The sequence below is a fragment of the Rhopilema esculentum genome, chromosome 11 (assembly GCF_057945365.1).
Source record: "Rhopilema esculentum isolate cy_ngs chromosome 11, ASM5794536v1, whole genome shotgun sequence".
Classification (NCBI taxonomy): domain Eukaryota; kingdom Metazoa; phylum Cnidaria; class Scyphozoa; order Rhizostomeae; family Rhizostomatidae; genus Rhopilema; species Rhopilema esculentum.
The window spans coordinates 14,583,630-14,609,351 of NC_142825.1; the positions used below are offsets into that span (position 1 = coordinate 14,583,630).

Genomic DNA, 25,722 nt, shown 5'->3' on the forward strand with positions numbered 1-25,722 from the left:
TGCATGTACAGCAGCCTCGTAGCCTGAAGGTAATCCAGTGCATAACTGTAGAGATCCTCCACTCTCGAGTATATCAGGCTTAATGACACGGATAATTGATTTTCCAATGATCCTTCTTACCGATTGGTCGAACTCCAGGATTCTTGTCAAGAGAGACCAAGCGGCAGGAAAAAAATGCTTCTATCGAGCCTTTGTTTATATCTCTTGTGCACAGTATGCGTGTGAATTTTGCTAAAGCTGTTTTCTCCGCCATCCATCAGCATTCATTCCAGAGGGACCAGCTGCACCTTTTGTATGTAATGCAGCTTTAGCAATAATTGTTTCATCAATGTTCTCAAACATTACAGGGTCAATGAAAGGAATCTCTCCAGCCATGAGAGTCGAAGGATCCGCTGGTGCTGAAGGGGGATGTTTCATCTTCAATTCGTCAATAACCTTGTCAGATAGACTCAATAAACCGCGGGCATTATTTGCATCTAATAATCTCATCGCTGCGTTGATTTTCCCTTCAAGTACCAGATTTGCAAATTTCTTTGCGAGATCTCCCGAAGAGAAGTTGTTGCTATAGCTCGGGAGTTTGGACTGGATTGCTCTACATTCTCTAACTAGTGCATCAAAATTTCCTTCTAACCACAAATCCATTCTCCGTCGTAAACACTCGCCATGTTGTTTTGCCTTTGATCTGAAAGATGGCTTCTGCAGTAGGAGAGCTGGCATCACTGTTGATAGCGATATCCTTTAAGGACTCCACTTCTTCATTCCAGGCATTGATAAGACGAGTCATCTCTGCAATTTATCTCTTTCCTGCTGAACCTGTAGGAAGCATAAATATGTTTCTCCAATACACAACTTCTTCGTAAATGGCAGAAATGACCATTTGAACGTCCTTCTTGGAGTGTATTCCCTACACTTTTGGACAATTGTCTAACAACATTGATGTGTGAGCACTATCACCAGGCTCTCCAATTTCCGAGACAGGCATAGGATGAAAAAGAGGCAGAGTTCGTTGATTGTAAGTCGATTCAGGTTGAATCGAAGAAGAACTCTGCGTTCGAGTTGCAAGCGCATCATTAGAACGTTTGGTGCTCGGTTGAACATTCGCAAAGTCATTCGAATTGACGGTTAAATCTTGAACGAAATCTGAACAGGAGCTTGTAACTAAACTCCCTTGAAAATTTGCGTTATTATTTGAATTCAAATTAGATATGTAACCTTGTTTATTTTTTCGGCAACAGCGTAAATGTTGGCTCAAACCTCGTTGGTTCTTAAACGATCGAGAGCAAAACTGGCAACCAAATGATTCAGTAAGAAGCTGCGAGTTAGTGCCGGGAGGCACGTATTCAGATCTTTCCATCAAAACGCCGCCTTATTTTGACAGAAAAGCATCCAAAACAGCAATAAATAACTTGATTTATCTTTCTGTCACCGTAAACTATGTTTCAGTAATTTCACCAAAGTTTTCAGCAACAAAATCAAGAAATTTTTCCCCGCCATTAAAAACACGTCTGCTCTCGCACACGGCACGAATCGAATTTTTTTTATTGATTGATTGATTGATTGATTGATTGATTGATTTTTTTTCCTCATCAATGATTCAACATTTGGCGCTGTTTATATACCGAAAGGCCGCCGGTTCACACATGTTTCCCAACAATTTTAACTAATCAATCCGGGATATTGTTTCTACAATTTCTATGTTGGCTGTGTCCACTGGAACTTTTGTTTGCCTATTTCTGGAACCGCGTATGCACAGTATGGCACTTCGAAGTAGTGCAAATGACAGCTTGGTACGAATTGATTGATTGATTGATTGATTGATTGATTGATTGATTGATTGATTGATTGATTGATTGATTGATTGATTGATTGATTGATTGATTGATTGATTGATTGATTGATTGATTGAATAAACCAAAAGAGCAAGTGAAGATTTCCTTTCCTAATAATGATTCCATTGATTTGATTGATTGATATTTAATTATTTATACAGGGTAATACATTCAGTAATGGAAAGATAATAACTGATTTACAATGTGCCCTGTCTAAAAACCTAAGCTAATTAACATACAATTAAATAACAAACTTGAACGAAAATTAATATACGAAAGTTATTCTGGTAAGGTAAAAATAAAAAATAAAAAAAAAGTTTGATGATGTACAAGAACTCTTACACCCTTTGATTTTTCAAAGATTGTTTCAGCAAATTTTCGAAAATAGCCAGTAAAGGGGCATTTTTCTATTTCAGTGCTTAGTTTATTCCACACATTCACACCTCGGTATGAGAAACTATATGTTGCCCGTAAGAGGTTGCAAAGCAAGGTATTCTAAGATCGTGTCGGTATTACGGAGAGACCGTGAACTGTTTTCTGACAATTTTGTAAACATTAGCTGCGTATATCCAGGAGCTAATCCCTGGAGAGACCTGTAAACTGCAATTGCAGTTGCAAATTCAATCACTTCTTTTATAGTTAACCACCCTAGCCTAGGCTTCCAATCAATGGAAGGGATGATGCTGCTAGTAGAGCTGTATGTTTTTAATACCATCATGACTCTTTTTACCCTTTGCATGAAGGGAATACTGCCTCAATCAAATCCATATTAAGTATTTTGAAGCAGTGAAATCGAAAAAAAAGAGAGAAAAGACACAGGCAAGGATATGAGAAAACTTTTCTAAAACATAGTAACTGTGAAATATTATACACCAGAAACTGTTGATTTGTTTGCTTCGCTTTACATATTATTACCGTTACGTTCTATTTGCTTATTTTTTGTTTCTTTTGTGGTATGAATTCTTTATATTGCTGTTTCAACTAATTTGTCATTGCACAATTTTCCATTTATCATGGAAAATTTTTTATTTATCACTGCAAAAGTTGGTTATCACTGAGCCTTAAAATAAGGTCTGGCTGTTAGTAGTGATTCGTGCGGCACGGTTTTGCAGCTTTTGCAGCTTATCGAGCAGGGTTTCTCCACAACAACCCCACACCGAGCAGCAGTTTCTGAAAATGCGGTTCAACTATACTTCTATACATGTTTTTTTACAATTTCTAATGGGATATATTTTTTAGCATATTTAAGCATGCCCACTGCTCTGGATATCTTGCCTATAGAAAAAGTTATATGTTCTTGCCATTTAAGTTCTGGATAAATCTGAATGCCCAGATACTTATTTGATCCAATCATATCCAGGTTATCCTCGTTTATATGGAGATTGATCACAGGATCTCAATTGTCCATGAAATGTTTTTTCAAATTACTCGAGGAACCAAGGATCATGCTTTGCGTTTTGGCTACATCAAGGGAGAGTTTATTACCTTCCAACTAAATCTGAAGCCTTTAAAATTTTTTTAGAATCAGTGGTGAAAACAAAACTTTTAAGTCAAATACTTCATTAAAACCATTATAACATTATAACATTATACATTATAACAGACAATTGAAACATTATAACAGACATGGAACTTATATCTGAAAGCTGCTAGCTTGACAGATTACGGATAAGTATAAATTCACGCAGAATGTTTGAAAACCAGCTCTAAAATTTGCATTTCCTCATTAACAAATTCATTGAAAAGATATGAAATTTATGTATTATTGGCTCATTAATTACTTGGTTGTAATAAGCCAGATATAAAGACAAAAAAGAACTTTAAATGTATATATAGCTTCACTATAATCATATACAGAGTGCCTAACTCACCAAACATGTTAACAGGAATAGAGACTAGGTGTACGTCTGCATGAATTTCAAAACTGTTGTTCAGAGGGGACAACACTTGAATTGCACACTCAAAGCAACTAGATGGCACTTTTGTCTACTATGTATTCTCTTTGGAAAACAAACTAAGCAGATTGCATCTGAATAGAATAAGTGAGCGAAAGCTACTTTGAAGAAATGTCTTCTGCAACTCAAAGAATAGATAAGCATCAAAACAGATTCATAAAACAGAACTTAAAACAGTAAGCTGGCTTAAAAATGTAACGGAGATAAAAAAAATGAATCTTGTAAATAGCTTTGAAAAAAGCAAACATTTAGTAAACTAAAGCTTTTCGTCTGACACTCTTCAGAGTTTAAAACGTCAGAACATAGATCGAAAACTCTACGCTAAGAAATATATATACCCAGTTGTGGATCGAAATAGGCCAATCAGAAACACGAGCACATGACTGTAAAGGTTGACCAATCAGTGCCGCTTGCCTATTAGAATGTTACCAATGGAGTCCTAAGGTGAAAACGAACTCCTTTTGTCTACACAGTAGCGGTTTTTTCGTGCTTAGATAGATAGATTCTAAAACTGCTAGGTGGAACGACGATCGGGCTTTACCAATAATCCGAAACATGTCGCCATTATAGTTTTTTGCACAATCTGGGTTTTCTAGCAAATGCTGCCCGATAGCAGAATCGCAGGTTTTATTAGTAATTTTGGATTTGCAAGACCGAGGTGGCTGTTATCTTTGGGGATGTGTTTTGTTTCTAATATAAGATGGAACGTGTTGTTTTATCCTATCCTCCAATCTTTGGGTGGTGCGTCCTACGTAGCCAGAATCACACTGGCACGTGAATTCATACACAACAGAACTTTTTTTGTGGCAGGAACGCAGTCCTTTTGAATGGACGGAAGGGCCTTTTTTGTACTGTAAACAACACGTGGGTTAACCGCGAAGAAACAATTTGTTATGGCCTGTTTTATTTGGCTTTCAAAACGTAGGGAGCTGTTACCGATCCAGGGTAGTTTTAGATAAACCGGGCACTTTTGAGGACCAAATTTTACGTCAGCCGAGAAATTTCCTATCTTCTCCTTAATGTAAACTGAAATAACATGTTCTGGATAGCCGTTCTCCAGAAAAATCTTAGTTAGTTTTTCAAGTTCCGAGTCGAGTTTAGACTTGGAACAAATCATCAGTGCCCTATGTGTGAGCGTTTTGATGAGGCTGATTTTTCTTTGTTTTGGGCAAAACGAACTCCATCGAGTGTATAACCCCGAAAATGTGGGTTTACGGTATACACTGGTGAGAAATCCAGTGTCAGATTTTTCAACCAAAACATCAAGAAATGGCAAGGAGTTATTTTCTTCCTTTTCAAATGTAAAATGTAGGGCTGTGTGAAGACCATTAAGGCGTTTTAGGAAAATACCACACTCAGCCTCTGTTTTGAAAATAGTATATGTGTCATCCACATACCGAAAATAGACACCTGGCTTTTGGTCGCAGTCAAACAAACGCTCTTCATGAAAGCCAACAAAGATATTGGCCAATGCAGGTCCCAGAGGGCTACCCATAGCGACACCATCCTTTTGTTGGTACATTTCATTGTTAAAGCTGAATTCAACTGAACGTGTTGATTCACTGATTCGTCGTAAAAACTTTACCCAAGTAGTCGCTAGACATGGTATTATCCCCAAAGGTATTTTTATATATAATTGATATATTAATGAATTAAGGTATTATTTTAATTTAAGAAAACACAAGGCAGTCAAAGAATTTAAAAAAATAATCTAAACAATGGAATAGAGTTCATCTTTTTCTAGAATATTCAAGTACTTTGCCGGTGGAGCAATTTGCAACTACAAGTGGATTTATAACAATAGCAAATACGAACAACCTCTGGACACTTACTTCCACATCAATGTTAGGAGAACTATCTACAATGCTTTCCTCTGTGGCAGAACAAACACTTGCAACCTCAACAAATCCCTATATGTCAGAATTTTCAATTACGACAACAGTATTAGCAATGAAAAATAATCAGTCAATACAAGAAAGTAAATTTCAGTCAATATCATATGCTACATCAATTTCCCAAATTACAGAAAATACAGTTATTATGGAGTCACCGACTCCATCAAATACGAATCATCAAGGTTTACTAAAAACCATTGAAACTATCACAAAAACGTCAGGAATAACAAACTCAACAACGACTACTAGTGTTTCAATTTTATCTTTAGTTCCTGATACGATATCATCAAGTAGCGGTGAGAAATCCACAGTGGCCTCCAGGAACGAATCTGTTTCACTTGCAGCTACAAGTCCTGTGGGGGCATCGACAAGTACTCAAGTACTGTTATCGTCTAGCAATGAATTTACAACACCAACATCGAGTATACCAAGTGCAGTAGCTTCTACTAGTGTTCCTGTTTCGATATCATCAAGCATTTCTGATACTTCGATTGTGTCCCCCTATGGAACTTCATCAACAGGAATAATTACATCTGATTTGCAAACTAGTATTGGAGCTACATCATCGTTGCCTTCTTCAGTGATTCCGACCACTTTAAATACAATAGCTGCGACAAGTTCATCTTCAGTTGCTGATACGATATCATCAAGCAGTGCTGAGACATCAACAGTGGTTTCAAGTATAGGATCTGTTTCACTTGCAGTTACGAGTTCTGTAGAGGCTTCGACAAGTACTCAAGTACTGTTATCGTCTAGCAATGAATTTACAACACCAACATCGAGTATACCAAGTGCAGTAGCTTCTACTAGTGTTCCTGTTTCGATATCATCAAGCATTTCTGATACTTCGATTGTGTCCCCCTATGGAACTTCATCAACAGGAATAATTACATCTGATTTCCAAACTAGTATTGGAGCTACATCATCGTTGCCTTCTTCAGTGATTCCGACCACTTTAAATACAATAGCTGCGACAAGTTCATCTTCAGTTGCTGATACGATATCATCAAGCAGTGCTGAGACATCAACAGTGGTTTCAAGTATAGGATCTGTTTCACTTGCAGTTACGAGTTCTGTAGAGGCTTCGACAAGTACTCAAGTACTGTTATCGTCTAGCACTGAAATTACAATACCAACATCGAGTATACCAAGTGCACTAGCTTCTACTAATGTTCCTGTTTCGATATCATCAAGCATTTCTGATACTTCGATTTTTTCCCCCTATGGAACTTCATCAACAGGAATAATTACATCTGATTTGCAAACTAGTATTGGAGCTACATCATCGTTGCCTTCTTCAGTGATTCCGAGCACTTCAAATTCAATAGCTGCGACAAGTTCATCTTCAGTTGCTGATACGATATCATCAAGCAGTGCTGAGACATCAACAGTGGTTTCAAGTATAGGATCTGTCTCACTTGCAGTTACGAGTTCCGTAGAGGCATCGATAAGTACTCAAGTACTGTTATCGTCTAGCACTGAAATTACAACACAAACATCGAGTATACCAACTGCAGTAGCTTCTAGTAGTGTTCCTGTTTCGATATCATCAAGCATTTCTGATACTTCGATTGTTTCCTCCTATGGATCTTCATCAACAGGAATAATTACATCTGATTTGCAAACTAGTATTGGAGCTACATCATCGTTGCCTTCTTCAGTGATTCCGACCACTTCAAATTCAAAAGCTGCGACAAGTTCATCTTCAGTTGCTGATACGATATCATCAAGCAGTGCTGAGACATCAACAGTGGTTTCAAGTATAGGATCTGTCTCACTTGCAGTTACGAGTTCTGTAGAGGCATCGACAAGTACTCAAGTACTGTTATCATCTAGCACTGAAATTACAACACCAACATCAAGCATACCAAGTGCAGTAGCTTCTACTAGTGTTCCTGTTTCGATTTCATCAAGCATTTCTGAAACTTCGATTGTGTCCCCCTATGGAACTTCATCAACAGGAATAATTACATCTGATTTGCAAACTAGTATTGGAGCTTCATCATCGTTGCCTTCTTCAGTGATTCCGACCACTTCCAATTCAATAGCTGCGACAAGTTCATCTTTAGTTGCTGATACGATATCATCAAGCAGTGCTGAGACATCAACAGTGGTTTCAAGTATAGGATCTGTTTCACTTGCAGTTACGAGTTCTGTAGAGGCATCGACAAGTACTCAAGTACTGTTATCATCTAGCACTGAAATTACAACACCAACATCAAGCATACCAAGTGCAGTAGCTTCTACTAGTGTTAATGTTTCGATATCATCAAGCATTTCTGATACTTTGATTGTGTCCCCCTATGGAACTTCATCAACAGGAATAATTACATCTGATTTGCAAACTAGTATTGGAGCTACATCATCGTTGCCTTCTTCAGTGATTCCGAGCACTTCAAATACAATAGCTGCGACAAGTTCATCTTCAGTTGCTGATACGATATCATCAAGCAGTGCTGAGACATCAACAGTGGTTTCAAGTATAGGATCTGTCTCACTTGCAGTTACGAGTTCTGTAGAGGCATCGACAAGTACTCAAGTACTGTTATCGTCTAGCACTGAAATTACAACACCAACATCGAGTATACCAAGTGAAGTAGCTTCTACTAGTGTTCCTGTTTCGATATCATCAAGCATTTCTGATACTTCGATTGTGTCCCCCTATGGAACTTCATCAAGAGGAATAATTACATCTGATTTGCAAACTAGTATTGGAGCTACATCATCGTTGCCTTCTTCAGCGATTTCGACCACTTCAAATTCAATAGCTGCGACAAGTTCATCTTCAGTTGCTGATACGATATCATCAAGCAGTGCTGAGACATCAACAGTGGTTTCAAGTATAGGATCTGTCTCACTTGCAGTTACGAGTTCTGTAGAGGCATCGACAAGTACTCAAGTACTGTTATCGTCTAGCACTGAAATTACAACACCAACATCGAATATACCAAGTGCAGTAGCTTCTACTAGTGTTCCTGTCTCGATATCATCAAGCATTTCTGATACTTCGATTGTGTCCCCCTATGGAACTTCATCAACAGGAATAATTACATCTGATTTGCAAACTAGTATTGGAGCTACATCATCGTTGCCTTCTTCAGTGATTCCGACCACTTCAAAAACAATAGCTGCGACAAGTTCATCTTCAGTTGCTGATACGATATCTTCAAGCAGTGCTGAGACATCAACAGTGGTTTCAAGTATAGGATCTATTTCACTTGCAGTTACGAGTTCTGTAGAGGCTTCGACAAGTACTCAAGTACTGTTATCGTCTAGCACTGAAATTACAATACCAACATCGAGTATACCAAGTGCAGTAGCTTCTACTAGTGTTAATGTTTCGATATCATCAAGCATTTCTGATACTTCGATTGTGTCCCCCTATGGAACTTCATCAACAGGAATAATTACATCTGATTTGCAAACTAGTATTGGAGCTACATCATCGTTGCCTTCTTCAGTGATTCCGACCACTTCAAATACAATAGCTGCGACAAGTTCATCTTCAGTTGCTGATACGATATCATCAAGCAGTGCTGAGACATCAACAGTGGTTTCAAGTATAGGATCTGTCTCACTTGCAGTTACGAGTTCTGTAGAGGCATCGACAAGTACTCAAGTACTGTTATCGTCTAGCACTGAAATTACAACACCAACATCGAGTATACCAAGTGAAGTAGCTTCTACTAGTGTTCCTGTTTCGATATCATCAAGCATTTCTGATACTTCGATTGTGTCCCCCTATGGAACTTCATCAAGAGGAATAATTACATCTGATTTGCAAACTAGTATTGGAGCTACATCATCGTTGCCTTCTTCAGCGATTTCGACCACTTCAAATTCAATAGCTGCGACAAGTCCATCTTCAGTTGCTGATACGATATCATCAAGCAGTGCTGAGACATCAACAGTGGTTTCAAGTATAGGATCTGTCTCACTTGCAGTTACGAGTTCTGTAGAGGCATCGACAAGTACTCAAGTACTGTTATCGTCTAGCACTGAAATTACAACACCAACATCGAATATACCAAGTGCAGTAGCTTCTACTAGTGTTCCTGTCTCGATATCATCAAGTATTTCTGATACTTCGATTGTGTCCCCCTATGGAACTTCATCAACAAGAATAATTACATCTGATTTGCAAACTAGTATTGGAGCTACATCATCGTTGCCTTCTTCAGTGATTCCGACCACTTCAAAAACAATAGCTGCGACAAGTTCATCTTCAGTTGCTGATACGATATCATCAAGCAGTGCTGAGACATCAACAGTGGTTTCAAGTATAGGATCTATTTCACTTGCAGTTACGAGTTCTGTAGAGGCTTCGACAAGTACTCAAGTACTGTTATCGTCTAGCACTGAAATTACAATACCAACATCGAGTATACCAAGTGCACTAGCTTCTACTAGTGTTCCTGTTTCGATATCATCAAGCATTTCTGATACTTCGATTTTTTCCCCCTATGGAACTTCATCAACAGGAATAATTACATCTGATTTCCAAACTAGTATTGGAGCTACATCATCGTTGCCTTCTTCAGTGATTCCGACCACTTTAAATACAATAGCTGCGACAAGTTCATCTTCAGTTGCTGATACGATATCATCAAGCAGTGCTGAGACATCAACAGTGGTTTCAAGTATAGGATCTGTTTCACTTGCAGTTACGAGTTCTGTAGAGGCATCGACAAGTACTCAAGTACTGTTATCGTCTAGCACTGAAATTACAACACCAACATCGAGTATACCAAGTGCAGTAGCTTCTACTAGTGTTCCTGTTTCGATATCATCAAGCATTTCTGATACTTCGATTGTGTCCCCCTATGGAACTTCATCAACAGGAATAATTACATCTGATTTGCAAACTAGTATTGGAGCTACATCATCGTTGCCTTCTTCAGTGATTCCGACCACTTCAAAAACAATAGCTGCGACAAGTTCATCTTCAGTTGCTGATACGATATCATCAAGCAGTGCTGAGACATCAACAGTGGTTTCAAGTATAGGATCTGTTTCACTTGCAGTTACGAGTTCTGTAGAGGCATCGACAAGTACTCAAGTACTGTTATCATCTAGCACTGAAATTACAACACCAACATCAAGCATACCAAGTGCAGTAGCTTCTACTAGTGTTCCTGTTTCGATATCATCAAGCATTTCTGATACTTCGATTGTGTCCCCCTATGGAACTTCATCAACAGGAATAATTACATCTGATTTGCAAACTAGTATTGGAGCTTCATCATCGTTGCCTTCTTCAGTGATTCCGACCACTTCAAATTCAATAGCTGCGACAAGTTCATCTTCAGTTGCTGATACGATATCATCAAGCAGTGCTGAGACATCAACAGTGGTTTCAAGTATAGGATCTTTCTCACTTGCAGTTAAGAGTTCTGTAGAGGCATCGACAAGTACTCAAGTACTGTTATCGTCTAGCACTGAAATAACAACACCAACATCGAGTATACCAAGTGCAGTAGCTTCTACTAGTGTTCCTGTTTCGATATCATCAAGCATTTCTGATACTTCGATTGTGTCCCCCTATGCAACTTCATCAACAGGAATAATTACATCTGATTTGCAAACTAGTATTGGAGCTACATCATCGTTGCCTTCTTCAGTGATTCCGACCACTTCAAATACAATAGCTGCGATAAGTTCATCTTCAGTTGCTGATACGATATCATCAAGAAGTGCTGAGACATCAACAGTGGTTTCAAGTATAGGATCTGTCTCACTTGCAGATACGAGTTCCGTAGAGGCATCGATAAGTACTCAATTACTGTTATCGTCTAGCACTGAAATTACAACACCAACATCAAGCATACCAAGTGCAGTAGCTTCTACTAGTGTTCCTGTTTCGATATCATCAAGCATTTCTGATACTTCGATTGTTTCCCTCTATGGAACTTCATCAACAGGAATAATTACATCTGATTTGCAAACTAGTTTTGGAGCTACATCATCGTTGCCTTCTTCAGTGATTCCGACCTCTTCAAATACAATAGCTGCGACAAGTTCATCTTCAGTTGTTGATACGATATCATCAAGCAGTGCTGAGACATCAACAGTGGTTTCAAGTATAGGATCTGTCTCACTTGCAGTTACGAGTTCCGTAGAGGCATCGACAAGTACTCAAGTACTGTTATCGTCTAGCACTGAAATTACAACACAAACATGGAGTATAGCAAGTGCAGTAGCTTCTAACAGTGTTCCTGTTTCGATATCATCAAGCATTTCTGATACTTCGATTGTGTCCCCCTATGCAACTTCATCAACAGGAATAATTACATCTGATTTGCAAACTAGCATTGGAGCTACATTATCGTTGCCTTCTTCAGTGATTCCGACCACTTCAAATACAATAGCTGCGATAAGTTCATCTTCTGTTGCTGATACGATATCATCAAGAAGTGCTGAGACATCAACAGTGGTTTCAAGTATAGGATCTGTCTCACTTGCAGTTACGAGTTCCGTAGAGGCATCGACAAGTACTCAAGTACTGTTATCGTCTAGCACTGAAATTACAACACAAACATGGAGTATAGCAAGTGCAGTAGCTTCTAACAGTGTTCCTGTTTCGATATCATCAAGCATTTCTGATACTTCGATTGTGTCCCCCTATGCAACTTCATCAACAGGAATAATTACATCTGATTTGCAAACTAGCATTGGAGCTACATCATCGTTGCCTTCTTCAGTGATTCCGACCACTTCAAATACAATAGCTGCGATAAGTTCATCTTCAGTTGCTGATACGATATCATCAAGCAGTGCTGAGACATCAACAGTGGTTTCAAGTATAGGATCTGTCTCACTTGCAGTTACGAGTTCCGTAGAGGCATCGACAAGTACTCAAGTACTGTTATCGTCTAGCACTGAAATTACAACACCAACATCGAGTATACCAAGTGCAGTAGCTTCTACTAGTGTTCCTGTTTCGATATCATCAAGCATTTCTGATACTTCGATTGTGTCCCCCTATGGAACTTCATCAACAGGAATAATTACATCTGATTTGCAAACTAGTATTGGAGCTTCATCATCGTTGCCTTCTTCAGTGATTCCAATTACTTCAAATTCAATAGTTGCGACAAGTTCATCTTCAGTTGCTGATACGATATCATCAAGCAGTGCTGAGACATCAACAGTGGTTTCAAGTATAGGATCTGTCTCACTTGCAGTTACGAGTTCCGTAGAGGCATCGACAAGTACTCAAGTACTGTTATCGTCTAGCACTGAAATTACAACACCAACATCAAGCATACCAAGTGCAGTAGCTTCTACTAGTGTTCCTGTTTCGATATCATCAAGCATTTCTGATACTTCGATTGTTTCCCCCTATGGAACTTCATCAACAGGAATAATTACATCTGATTTGCAAACTACTATTGGAGCTACATCATCGTTGCCTTCTTCAGTGATTCCGATCTCTTCAAATACAATAGCTGCGAAAAGTTTATCTTCAGTTGTTGATACGATATCATCAAGCAGTGCTGAGACATCAACAGTGGTTTCAAGTATAGGATCTGTCTCACTTGCAGTTACGAGTTCCGTAGAGGCATCGACAAGTACTCAAGTACTGTTATCGTCTAGCACTGAAATTACAACACCAACATCGAGTATACCAAATGCAGTAGCTTCTACTAGTGTTCCTCTTTCGATATCATCAAGCATTTCTGATACTTCGATTGTGTCCCCCTATGCTACTTCATCAACAGGAATAATTACATCTGATTTGCAAACTAGTATTGGAGCTACATCATCGTTGCCTTCTTCAGTGATTCCGACCACTTCAAATTCAATAGCTGCGACAAGTTCATCTTCAGTTGCTGATACGATATCATCAAGCAGTGCTGAGACATCAACAGTGGTTTCAAGTATAGGATCTGTCTCACTTGCAGTTACGAGTTCTGTAGAGGCATCGACAAGTACTCAAGTACTGTTATCGTCTAGCACTGAAATTACAACACCAACATCGAGTATACCAAGTGCAGTAGCTTCTACTAGTGTTCCTGTTTCGATATCATCAAGCATTTCTGATACTTCGAGTGTGTCCCCCTATGGAACTTCATCAACAGGAATAATTACATCTGATTTGCAAACTAGTATTAGAGCAACATCATCGTTGCCTTCTTCAGTGATTCCGACCACTTCAAATACGATAGCTGCGACAAGTTCATCTTCAGTTGCTGATACGATATCATCAAGCAGTGCTGAGACATCAACATTGGTTTCAAGTATAGGATCTGTCTCACTTGCAGATACGAGTTCCGTAGAGGCATCGATAAGTACTCAAGTACTGTTATCGTCTAGCACTGAAATTACAAGACCAACATCAAGCATACCAAGTGCAGTAGCTTCTACTAGTGTTCCTGTTTCGATATCATCAAGCATTTCTGATACTTCGATTGTTTCCCTCTATGGAACTTCATCAACAGGAATAATTACATCTGATTTGCAAACTAGTTTTGGAGCTACATCATCGTTGCCTTCTTCAGTGATTCCGACCTCTTCAAATACAATAGCTGCGACAAGTTCATCTTCAGTTGTTGATACGATATCATCAAGCAGTGCTGAGACATCAACAGTGGTTTCAAGTATAGGATCTGTCTCACTTGCAGTTACGAGTTCCGTAGAGGCATCGACAAGTACTCAAGTACTGTTATCGTCTAGCACTGAAATTACAACACAAACATGGAGTATAGCAAGTGCAGTAGCTTCTAACAGTGTTCCTGTTTCGATATCATCAAGCATTTCTGATACTTCGATTGTGTCCCCCTATGCAACTTCATCAACAGGAATAATTACATCTGATTTGCAAACTAGCATTGGAGCTACATCATCGTCGCCTTCTTCAGTGATTCCGACCACTTCAAATACAATAGCTGCGATAAGTTCATCTTCAGTTGCTGATACGATATCATCAAGAAGTGCTGAGACATCAACAGTGGTTTCAAGTATAGGATCTGTCTCACTTGCAGTTACGAGTTCCGTAGAGGCATCGACAAGTACTCAAGTACTGTTATCGTCTAGCACTGAAATTACAACACAAACATGGAGTATAGCAAGTGCAGTAGCTTCTAACAGTGTTCCTGTTTCGATATCATCAAGCATTTCTGATACTTCGATTGTGTCCCCCTATGCAACTTCATCAACAGGAATAATTACATCTGATTTGCAAACTAGTATTGGAGCTACATCATCGTTGCCTTCTTCAGTGATTCCGACCACTTCAAATACAATAGCTGCGATAAGTTCATCTTCAGTTGCTGATACGATATCATCAAGAAGTGCTGAGACATCAACAGTGGTTTCAAGTATAGGATCTGTCTCACTTGCAGATACGAGTTCCGTAGAGGCATCGATAAGTACTCAATTACTGTTATCGTCTAGCACTGAAATTACAACACCAACATCGTGTATACCAAGTGCAGTAGCTTCTACTAGTGTTCCTGTTTCGATATCATCAAGCATTTCTGATACTTCGATTGTGTCCCCCTATGGAACTTCATCAACAGGAATAATTACATCTGATTTGCAAACTAGTATTGGAGCTTCATCATCGTTGCCTTCTTCAGTGATTCCAATTACTTCAAATTCAATAGTTGCGACAAGTTCATCTTCAGTTGCTGATACGATATCATCAAGCAGTGCTGAGACATCAACAGTGGTTTCAAGTATAGGATCTGTCTCACTTGCAGTTACGAGTTCCGTAGAGGCATCGACAAGTACTCAAGTACTGTTATCGTCTAGCACTGAAATTACAACACCAACATCAAGCATACCAAGTGCAGTAGCTTCTACTAGTGTTCCTGTTTCGATATCATCAAGCATTTCTGATACTTCGATTGTTTCCCCCTATGGAACTTCATCAACAGGAATAATTACATCTGATTTGCAAACTACTATTGGAGCTACATCATCGTTGCCTTCTTCAGTGATTCCGATCTCTTCAAATACAATAGCTGCGAAAAGTTTATCTTCAGTTGTTGATACGATATCATCAAGCAGTGCTGAGACATCAACAGTGGTTTCAAGTATAGGATCTGTCTCACTTGCAGTTACGAGTTCCGTAGAGGCATCGACAAGTACTCAAGTACTGTTATCGTCTAGCACTGAAATTACAACACCAACATCGAGTATACCAAATGCAGTAGCTTCTACTAGTGTTCCTCTTTCGATATCATCAAGCATTTCTGATACTTCGATTGTGTCCCCCTATGCTACTTCATCAACAGGAATAATTACATCTGATTTGCAAACTAGTATTGGAGCTACATCATCGTTGCCTTCTTCAGTGATTCCGACCACTTCAAATTCAATAGCTGCGACAAGTTCATCTTCAGTTGCTGATACGATATCATCAAGCAGTGCTGAGACATCAACAGTGGTTTCAAGTATAGGATCTGTCTCACTTGCAGTTACGAGTTCTGTAGAGGCATCGACAAGTACTCAAGTACTGTTATCGTCTAGCACTGAAATTACAACACCAACATCGAGTATACCAAGTGCAGTAGCTTCTACTAGTGTTCCTGTTTCGATATCATCAAGCATTTCTGATACTTCGAGTGTGTCCCCCTATGGAACTTCATCAACAGGAATAATTACATCTGATTTGCAAACTAGTATTAGAGCAACATCATCGTTGCCTTCTTCAGTGATTCCGACCACTTCAAATACGATAGCTGCGACAAGTTCATCTTCAGTTGCTGATACGATATCATCAAGCAGTGCTGAGACATCAACAGTGGTTTCAAGTATAGGATCTGTCTCACTTGCAGATACGAGTTCCGTAGAGGCATCGATAAGTACTCAAGTACTGTTATCGTCTAGCACTGAAATTACAAGACCAACATCAAGCATACCAAGTGCAGTAGCTTCTACTAGTGTTCCTGTTTCGATATCATCAAGCATTTCTGATACTTCGAGTGTGTCCCCCTATGCAACTTCATCAACAGGAATAATTACATCTGATTTGCAAACTAGTATTGGAGCTACATCATCGTTGCCTTCTTCAGTGATTCCGATCTCTTCAAATACAATAGCTGCGACAAGTTTATCTTCAGTTGTTGATACGATATCATCAAGCAGTGCTGAGACATCAACAGTGGTTTCAAGTATAGGATCTGTCTCACTTGCAGTTACGAGTTCCGTAGAGGCATCGACAAGTACTCAAGTACTGTTATCGTCTAGCACTGAAATTACAACACCAACATCGAGTATACCAAATGCAGTAGCTTCTACTAGTGTTCCTCTTTCGATATCATCAAGCATTTCTGATACTTCGATTGTGTCCCCCTATGCTACTTCATCAACAGGAATAATTACATCTGATTTGCAAACTAGTATTGGAGCTACATCATCGTTGCCTTCTTCAGTGATTCCGACCACTTCAAATACAATAGCTGCGACAAGTTCATCTTCAGTTGCTGATACGATATCATCAAGCAGTGCTGAGACATCAACAGTGGTTTCAAGTATAGGATCTGTCTCACTTGCAGTTACGAGTTCTGTAGAGGCATCGACAAGTACTCAAGTACTGTTATCGTCTAGCACTGAAATTACAACACCAACATCGAGTATACCAAGTGCAGTAGCTTCTACTAGTGTTCCTGTTTCGATATCATCAAGCATTTCTGATACTTCGAGTGTGTCCCCCTATGGAACTTCATCAACAGGAATAATTACATCTGATTTGCAAACTAGTATTAGAGCTACATCATCGTTGCCTTCTTCAGTGATTCCGACCACTTCAAATACGATAGCTGCGACAAGTTCATCTTCAGTTGCTGATACGATATCATCAAGCAGTGCTGAGACATCAACAGTGGTTTCAAGTATAGGATCTGTCTCACTTGCAGATACGAGTTCCGTAGAGGCATCGATAAGTACTCAAGTACTGTTATCGTCTAGCACTGAAATTACAAGACCAACATCAAGCATACCAAGTGCAGTAGCTTCTACTAGTGTTCCTGTTTCGATATCATCAAGCATTTTTGATACTTCGAGTGTGTCCCCCTATGCAACTTCATCAACAGGAATAATTACATCTGATTTGCAAACTAGTATTGGAGCTACATCATCGTTGCCTTCTTCAGTGATTCCGATCTCTTCAAATACAATAGCTGCGACAAGTTTATCTTCAGTTGTTGATACGATATCATCAAGCAGTGCTGAGACATCAACAGTGGTTTCAAGTATAGGATCTGTCTCACTTGCAGTTACGAGTTCCGTAGAGGCATCGACAAGTACTCAAGTACTGTTATCGTCTAGCACTGAAATTACAACACCAACATCGAGTATACCAAATGCAGTAGCTTCTACTAGTGTTCCTCTTTCGATATCATCAAGCATTTCTGATACTTCGATTGTGTCCCCCTATGCTACTTCATCAACAGGAATAATTACATCTGATTTGCAAACTAGTATTGGAGCTACATCATCGTTGCCTTCTTCAGTGATTCCGACCACTTCAAATACAATAGCTGCGACAAGTTCATCTTCAGTTGCTGATACGATATCATCAAGCAGTGCTGAGACATCAACAGTGGTTTCAAGTATAGGATCTGTCTCACTTGCAGTTACGAGTTCTGTAGAGGCATCGACAACTACTCAAGTACTGTTATCGTCTAGCACTGAAATTACAACACCAACATCGAGTATACCAAGTGCAGTAGCTTCTACTAGTGTTCCTGTTTCGATATCATCAAGCATTTCTGATACTTCGAGTGTGTCCCCCTATGCAACTTCATCAACAGGAATAATTACATCTGATTTGCAAACTAGTATTGGAGCTACATCATCGTTGCCTTCTTCAGTGATTCCGACCACTTCAAATACAATAGCTGCGACAAGTTCATTTTCAGTTGCTGATACGATATCAACAAGCAGTGCTGAGACATCAACAGTGGTTTCAAGTATAGGATCTGTCTCACTTGCAGTTACGAGTTCTGTAGAGGCATCGACAAGTACTCAAGTACTGTTATCGTCTAGCACTGAGATTACAACACCAACATCGAGTATACCAAGTGCATTAGCTTCTACTAGTTTTCCTGTTTCGATATCATCAAGCATTTCTGATACTTCGATTGTGTCCCCCTATGCAACTTCATCAACAGGAATAATTACATCTGATTTGCAAACTAGTATTGGAGCTACATCATCGTTGCCTTCTTCAGTGATTCCGACCACTTCAAATACAATAGCTGCGACAAGTTCATCTTCAGTTGCTGATACGATATCATCAAGCAGTGCTGAGACATCAACAGTGGTTTCAAGTATAGGATCTGTCTCACTTGCAGTTACGAGTTCTGTAGAGGCATCGACAAGTACTCAAGTACTGTTATCGTCTAGCACTGAAATTACAACACCAACATCGAGTATACCAAATGCAGTAGCTTCTACTAGTGTTCCTCTTTCGATATCATCAAGCATTTCTGATACTTCGATTGTGTCCCCCTATGCTACTTCATCAACAGGAATAATTACATCTGATTTGCAAACTAGTATTGGAGCTACATCATCGTTGCCTTCTTCAGTGATTCCGACCACTTCAAATACAATAGCTGCGACAAGTTCATCTTCAGTTGCTGATACGATATCATCAAGCAGTGCTGAGACATCAACAGTGGTTTCAAGTATAGGATCTGTCTCACTTGCAGTTACGAGTTCTGTAGAGGCATCGACAAGTACTCAAGTACTGTTATCGTCTAGCACTGAAATTACAACACCAACATCGAGTATACCAAGTGCAGTAGCTTCTACTAGTGTTCCTGTTTCGATATCATCAAGCATTTCTGATACTTCGAGTGTGTCCCCCTATGCAACTTCATCAACAGGAATAATTACATCTGATTTGCAAACTAGTATTAGAGCTACATCATCGTTGCCTTCTTCAGTGATTCCGACCACTTCAAATACAATAGCTGCGACAAGTTCATTTTCAGTTGCTGATACGATATCAACAAGCAGTGCTGAGACATCAACAGTGGTTTCAAGTATAGGATCTGTCTCACTTGCAGTTACGAGTTCTGTAGAGGCATCGACAAGTACTCAAGTACTGTTATCGTCTAGCACTGAGATTACAACACCAACATCGAGTATACCAAGTGCATTAGCTTCTACTAGTTTTCCTGTTTCGATATCATCAAGCATTTCTGATACTTCGATTGTGTCCCCCTATGCAACTTCATCAACAGGAATAATTACATCTGATTTGCAAACTAGTATTGGAGCTACATCATCGTTGCCTTCTTCAGTGATTCCGACCACTTCAAATACAATAGCTGCGACAAGTTCATCTTCAGTTGCTGATACGATATCATCAAGCAGTGCTGAGACATCAACAGTGGTTTCAAGTATAGGATCTGTCTCACTTGCAGTTACGAGTTCTGTAGAGGCATCGACAAGTACTCAAGTACTGTTATCGTCTAGCACTGAAATTACAACACCAACATCGAGTATACCAAATGCAGTAGCTTCTACTAGTGTTCCTCTTTCGATATCATCAAGCATTTCTGATACTTCGATTGTGTCCCCCTATGCTACTTCATCAACAGGAATAATTACATCTGATTTGCAAACTAGTATTGGAGCTACATCATCGTTGCCTTCTTCAGTGATTCCGACCACTTCAAATACAATAGCTGCGACAAGTTCATCTTCAGTTGCTGATACGATATCATCAAGCAGTGCTGAGACATCAACAGTGGTTTCAAGTATAGGATCTGTCTCACTTGCAGTTACGAGTTCTGTAGAGGCATCGACAAGTACTCAAGTACTGTTATCGTCTAGCACTGAAATTACAACACCAACATCGAGTATACCAAGTGCAGTAGCTTCTACTAGTGTTCCTGTTTCGATATCATCAAGCATTTCTGATACTTCGAGTGTGTCCCCCTATGGAACTTCATCAACAGGAATAATTACATCTGATTTGCAAACTAGTATTAGAGCTACATCATCGTTGCCTTCTTCAGTGATTCCGACCACTTCAAATACGATAGCTGCGACAAGTTCATCTTCAGTTGCTGATACGATATCATCAAGCAGTGCTGAGACATCAACAGTGGTTTCAAGTATAGGATCTGTCTCACTTGCAGATACGAGTTCCGTAGAGGCATCGATAAGTACTCAAGTACTGTTATCGTCTAGCACTGAAATTACAAGACCAACATCAAGCATACCAAGTGCAGTAGCTTCTACTAGTGTTCCTGTTTCGATATCATCAAGCATTTCTGATACTTCGAGTGTGTCCCCCTATGCAACTTCATCAACAGGAATAATTACATCTGATTTGCAAACTAGTATTGGAGCTACATCATCGTTGCCTTCTTCAGTGATTCCGATCTCTTCAAATACAATAGCTGCGACAAGTTTATCTTCAGTTGTTGATACGATATCATCAAGCAGTGCTGAGACATCAACAGTGGTTTCAAGTATAGGATCTGTCTCACTTGCAGTTACGAGTTCCGTAGAGGCATCGACAAGTACTCAAGTACTGTTATCGTCTAGCACTGAAATTACAACACCAACATCGAGTATACCAAATGCAGTAGCTTCTACTAGTGTTCCTCTTTCGATATCATCAAGCATTTCTGATACTTCGATTGTGTCCCCCTATGCTACTTCATCAACAGGAATAATTACATCTGATTTGCAAACTAGTATTGGAGCTACATCATCGTTGCCTTCTTCAGTGATTCCGACCACTTCAAATACAATAGCTGCGACAAGTTCATCTTCAGTTGCTGATACGATATCATCAAGCAGTGCTGAGACATCAACAGTGGTTTCAAGTATAGGATCTGTCTCACTTGCAGTTACGAGTTCTGTAGAGGCATCGACAACTACTCAAGTACTGTTATCGTCTAGCACTGAAATTACAACACCAACATCGAGTATACCAAGTGCAGTAGCTTCTACTAGTGTTCCTGTTTCGATATCATCAAGCATTTCTGATACTTCGAGTGTGTCCCCCTATGCAACTTCATCAACAGGAATAATTACATCTGATTTGCAAACTAGTATTGGAGCTACATCATCGTTGCCTTCTTCAGTGATTCCGACCACTTCAAATACAATAGCTGCGACAAGTTCATCTTCAGTTGTTGATACGATATCATCAAGCAGTGCTGAGACATCAACAGTGGTTTCAAGTATAGGATCTGTCTCACTTGCAGTTACGAGTTCTGTAGAGGCATCGACAAGTACTCAAGTACTGTTATCGTCTAGCACTGAGATTACAACACCAACATCGAGTATACCAAGTGCATTAGCTTCTACTAGTTTTCCTGTTTCGATATCATCAAGCATTTCTGATACTTCGATTGTGTCCCCCTATGCAACTTCATCAACAGGAATAATTACATCTGATTTGCAAACTAGTATTGGAGCTACATCATCGTTGCCTTCTTCAGTGATTCCGACCACTTCAAATACAATAGCTGCGACAAGTTCATCTTCAGTTGCTGATACGATATCATCAAGCAGTGCTGAGACATCAACAGTGGTTTCAAGTATAGGATCTGTCTCACTTGCAGTTACGAGTTCTGTAGAGGCATCGACAAGTACTCAAGTACTGTTATCGTCTAGCAATGAAATTACAACACCAACATCGAGTATACCAAGTGCAGTAGCTTCTACTAGTGTTCCTGTTTCGATATCATCAAGCATTTCTGATACTTCGATTGTGTCCCCCTATGGAACTTCATCAACAGGAATAATTACATCTGATTTGCAAACTAGTATTAGAGCTACATCATCGTTGCCTTCTTCAGTGATTCCGACCACTTCAAATACAATAGCTGCGACAAGTTCATCTTCAGTTGCTGATACGATATCATCAAGCAGTGCTGAGACATCAACAGTGGTTTCAAGTATAGGATCTGTTTCACTTGCAGTTACGAGTTCTGTAGAGGCATCGACAAGTACTCAAGTACTGTTATCGTCTAGCATTGAAATTACAACACCAACATCGAGTATACCAAGTGCAGTAGCTTCTAACAGTGTTCCTGTTTCGATATCATCAAGCATCTCTGATACTTCGATTGTGTCCCCCTATGGAACTTCATCAACAGGAATAATTACATCTGATTTGCAAACTAGTATTGGAGCTACATCATCGTTGCCTTCTTCAGTGATTCTGACCACTTCAAATACAGTAGCTGCGACAAGTTCATCTTCAGTTGCTGATACGATATCATCAAGCAGTGCTGAGACATCAACAGTGGTTTCAAGTATAGGATCTGTCTCACTTGCAGTTACGAGTTCTGTAGAGGCATCGACAAGTACTCAAGTACTGTTATCGTCTAGCAATGAAATTACAACACCAACATCGAGTATACCAAGTGAAGTAGCTTCTACTAGTGTTCCTGTTTCGATATCATCAAGCATTTCTGATACTTCGAGTGTGTCCCCCTATGCAACTTCATCAACAGGAATAATTACATCTGATTTGCAAACTAGTATTGGAGCTACAACATCGTTGCCTTCTTCAGTGATTCCGACCACTTCTAATACAATAGCTGCGACAAGTTCATCTTCAGTTGATGATATGATATCATCAAGCAGTGCTGAGACATCAATAGTGGTTTCAAGTATAGGATCTGTTTCACTTGCAGTTACGAGTTCTGTAGAGGCATCGACAAGTACTCAAATACTCTTATCGTCTAGCACTGAAATTACAACACCAACATCGAGTATACCAAGTGCAGTAGCTTCTACTAGTGTTCCTGTTTCGATATCATCAAGCATTTCTGATACTTCGATTGTGTCCCACTATGAAACTTCATCAACAGGAATATTTACATCTGATTTGCAAACTAGTATTGGAGCTACAACATCGTTGCCTTCTTCAGTGATTCCGACCACTTCTAATACAATAGCTGCGACAAGTTCATCTTCAGTTGATGATAGGATATCATCAAGCAGTGCTGAGACATCAATAGTGGTTTCAAGTATAGGATCTGTTTCACTTGCAGTTAAGAGTTCTGTAGAGGCATCGACAAATACTCAAGTACTGTTATCGTCTAGCACTGAAATTACAACAGCAACATCGAGTATACCAAGTGCAGTAGCTTCTACTAGTGTTCCTGTTTCGATATCATCAAGCATTTCTGATACTTCGATTGTGTCCCCCTATGAAACTTCATCAACAGGAATAATTACATCTGATTGGCAAACTAGTATTGGAGCTACAACATCGTTGCCTTCTTCAGTGATTCCGACCACTTCTAATACGATAGCTGCGACAAGTTCATCTTCAGTTGATGATATGATATCATCAAGCAGTGCTGAGACATCAACAGTGGTTTCAAGTATAGGATCTGTTTCACTTGCAGTTACGAGTTCTGTAGAGGCATCGACAAGTACCCAAGTACTGTTATCGTCTAGCAATGACATTACAACACCAACATCGAGTATACCAAGTGCAGTAGCTTCTACTAGTTTTCCTGTTTCGATATCATCAAGCATTTCTGAAACTTCGATTGTGTCCCCCCATGCAACTTCATCAACAGGAATAATTACATCTGATTTGCAAACTAGTATTGGAGCTACATCATCGTTGCCTTCTTCAGTGATTCCGACCACTTCAAATACAATAGCTGCGACAAGTTCATCTTCAGTTGCTGATACGATATCATCAAGCAGTGCTGAGACATCAACAGTGGTTTCAAGTATAGGATCTGTCTCACTTGCAGTTACGAGTTCTGTAGAGGCATCGACAAGTACTCAAGTACTGTTATCGTCTAGCACTGAAATTACAACACCAACATCGAGTATACCAAGTGCAGTAGCTTCTACTAGTGTTCCTGTTTCGATATTATCAAGCATTTCTGATACTTCGATTGTGTCCCCCTATGGAACTTCATCAACAGGAATAATTACATCTGATTTGCAAACTAGTATTAGAGCTACATCATCGTTGCCTTCTTCAGTGATTCCGACCACTTCAAATACGATAGCTGCGACAAGTTCATCTTCAGTTGCTGATACGATATCATCAAGCAGTGCTGAGACATCAACAGTGGTTTCAAGTATAGGATCTGTTTCACTTGCAGTTACGAGTTCTGTAGAGGCATCGACAAGTACTCAAGTACTGTTATCGTCTAGCACTGAAATTACAACACCAACATCGAGTATACCAAGTGCAGTAGCTTCTACTAGTGTTCCTGTTTCGATATCATCAAGCATTTCTGATACTTCGATTGTGTCCCCCTATGGAACTTCATCAACAGGAATAAATACATCTGATTTGCAAACTAGTATTAGAGCTACATCATCGTTGCCTTCTTCAGTGATTCCGACCACTTCAAATACGATAGCTGCGACAAGTTCATCTTCAGTTGCTGATACGATATCATCAAGCAGTGCTGAGACATCAACAGTGGTTTCAAGTATAGGATCTGTTTCACTTGCAGTTACGAGTTCTGTAGAGGCATCGACAAGTACTCAAGTACTGTTATCGTCTAGCACTGAAATTACAACACCAACATCGAGTATACCAAGTGCAGTAGCTTCTACTAGTGTTCCTGTTTCGATATCATCAAGCATTTCTGATACTTCGATTGTGTCCCCCTATGGAACTTCATCAACAGGAATAATTACATCTGATTTGCAAACTAGTATTGGAGCTACATCATCGTTGCCTTCTTCAGGGATTCCGACCACTTCAAATACAATAGCTGCGACAAGTTCATCTTCAGTTGCTGATACGATATCATCAAGCAGTGCTAAGACATCAACAGTGGTTTCAAGTATAGGATCTGTCTCACTTGCAGTTAAGAGTTCTGTAGAGGCATCGACAAGTACTCAAGTACTGTTATCGTCTAGCACTGAAATTACAACACCAACATCGAGTATACCAAGTGCAGTAGCTTCTACTAGTGTTCCTGTTTCGATATCATCAAGCATCTCTGATACTTCGATTGTGTCCCCCTATGGAACTTCATCAACAGGAATAATTACATCTGATTTGCAAACTAGTATTGGAGCTACATCATCGTTGCCTTCTTCAGTGATTCCGACCACTTCAAATAC

General features: G+C 39.5%; 1 protein-coding gene across 1 annotated transcript in view; it reads left to right on the top strand.

Annotated features, from left to right (window-relative positions):
• Window positions 1-25,722, top strand: part of LOC135693452 (uncharacterized) — a 95,024-nt gene that overhangs the window by 21,787 nt on the left and 47,515 nt on the right. The window contains exons 3-16 of the mRNA XM_089111438.1: window positions 5,949-8,570; window positions 9,264-9,650; window positions 9,861-15,101; window positions 15,384-15,719; window positions 16,104-16,850; window positions 17,184-17,938; window positions 18,155-18,701; window positions 19,344-19,939; window positions 20,441-21,295; window positions 21,395-22,102; window positions 22,224-22,234; window positions 22,429-22,735; window positions 22,961-24,277; window positions 24,401-25,270. Coding sequence (XP_088967564.1) covers window positions 5,949-8,570; window positions 9,264-9,650; window positions 9,861-15,101; window positions 15,384-15,719; window positions 16,104-16,850; window positions 17,184-17,938; window positions 18,155-18,701; window positions 19,344-19,939; window positions 20,441-21,295; window positions 21,395-22,102; window positions 22,224-22,234; window positions 22,429-22,735; window positions 22,961-24,277; window positions 24,401-25,270 — 15,299 coding nt within the window. The remainder of the gene's footprint in view (window positions 1-5,948; window positions 8,571-9,263; window positions 9,651-9,860; window positions 15,102-15,383; window positions 15,720-16,103; window positions 16,851-17,183; window positions 17,939-18,154; window positions 18,702-19,343; window positions 19,940-20,440; window positions 21,296-21,394; window positions 22,103-22,223; window positions 22,235-22,428; window positions 22,736-22,960; window positions 24,278-24,400; window positions 25,271-25,722) is intronic.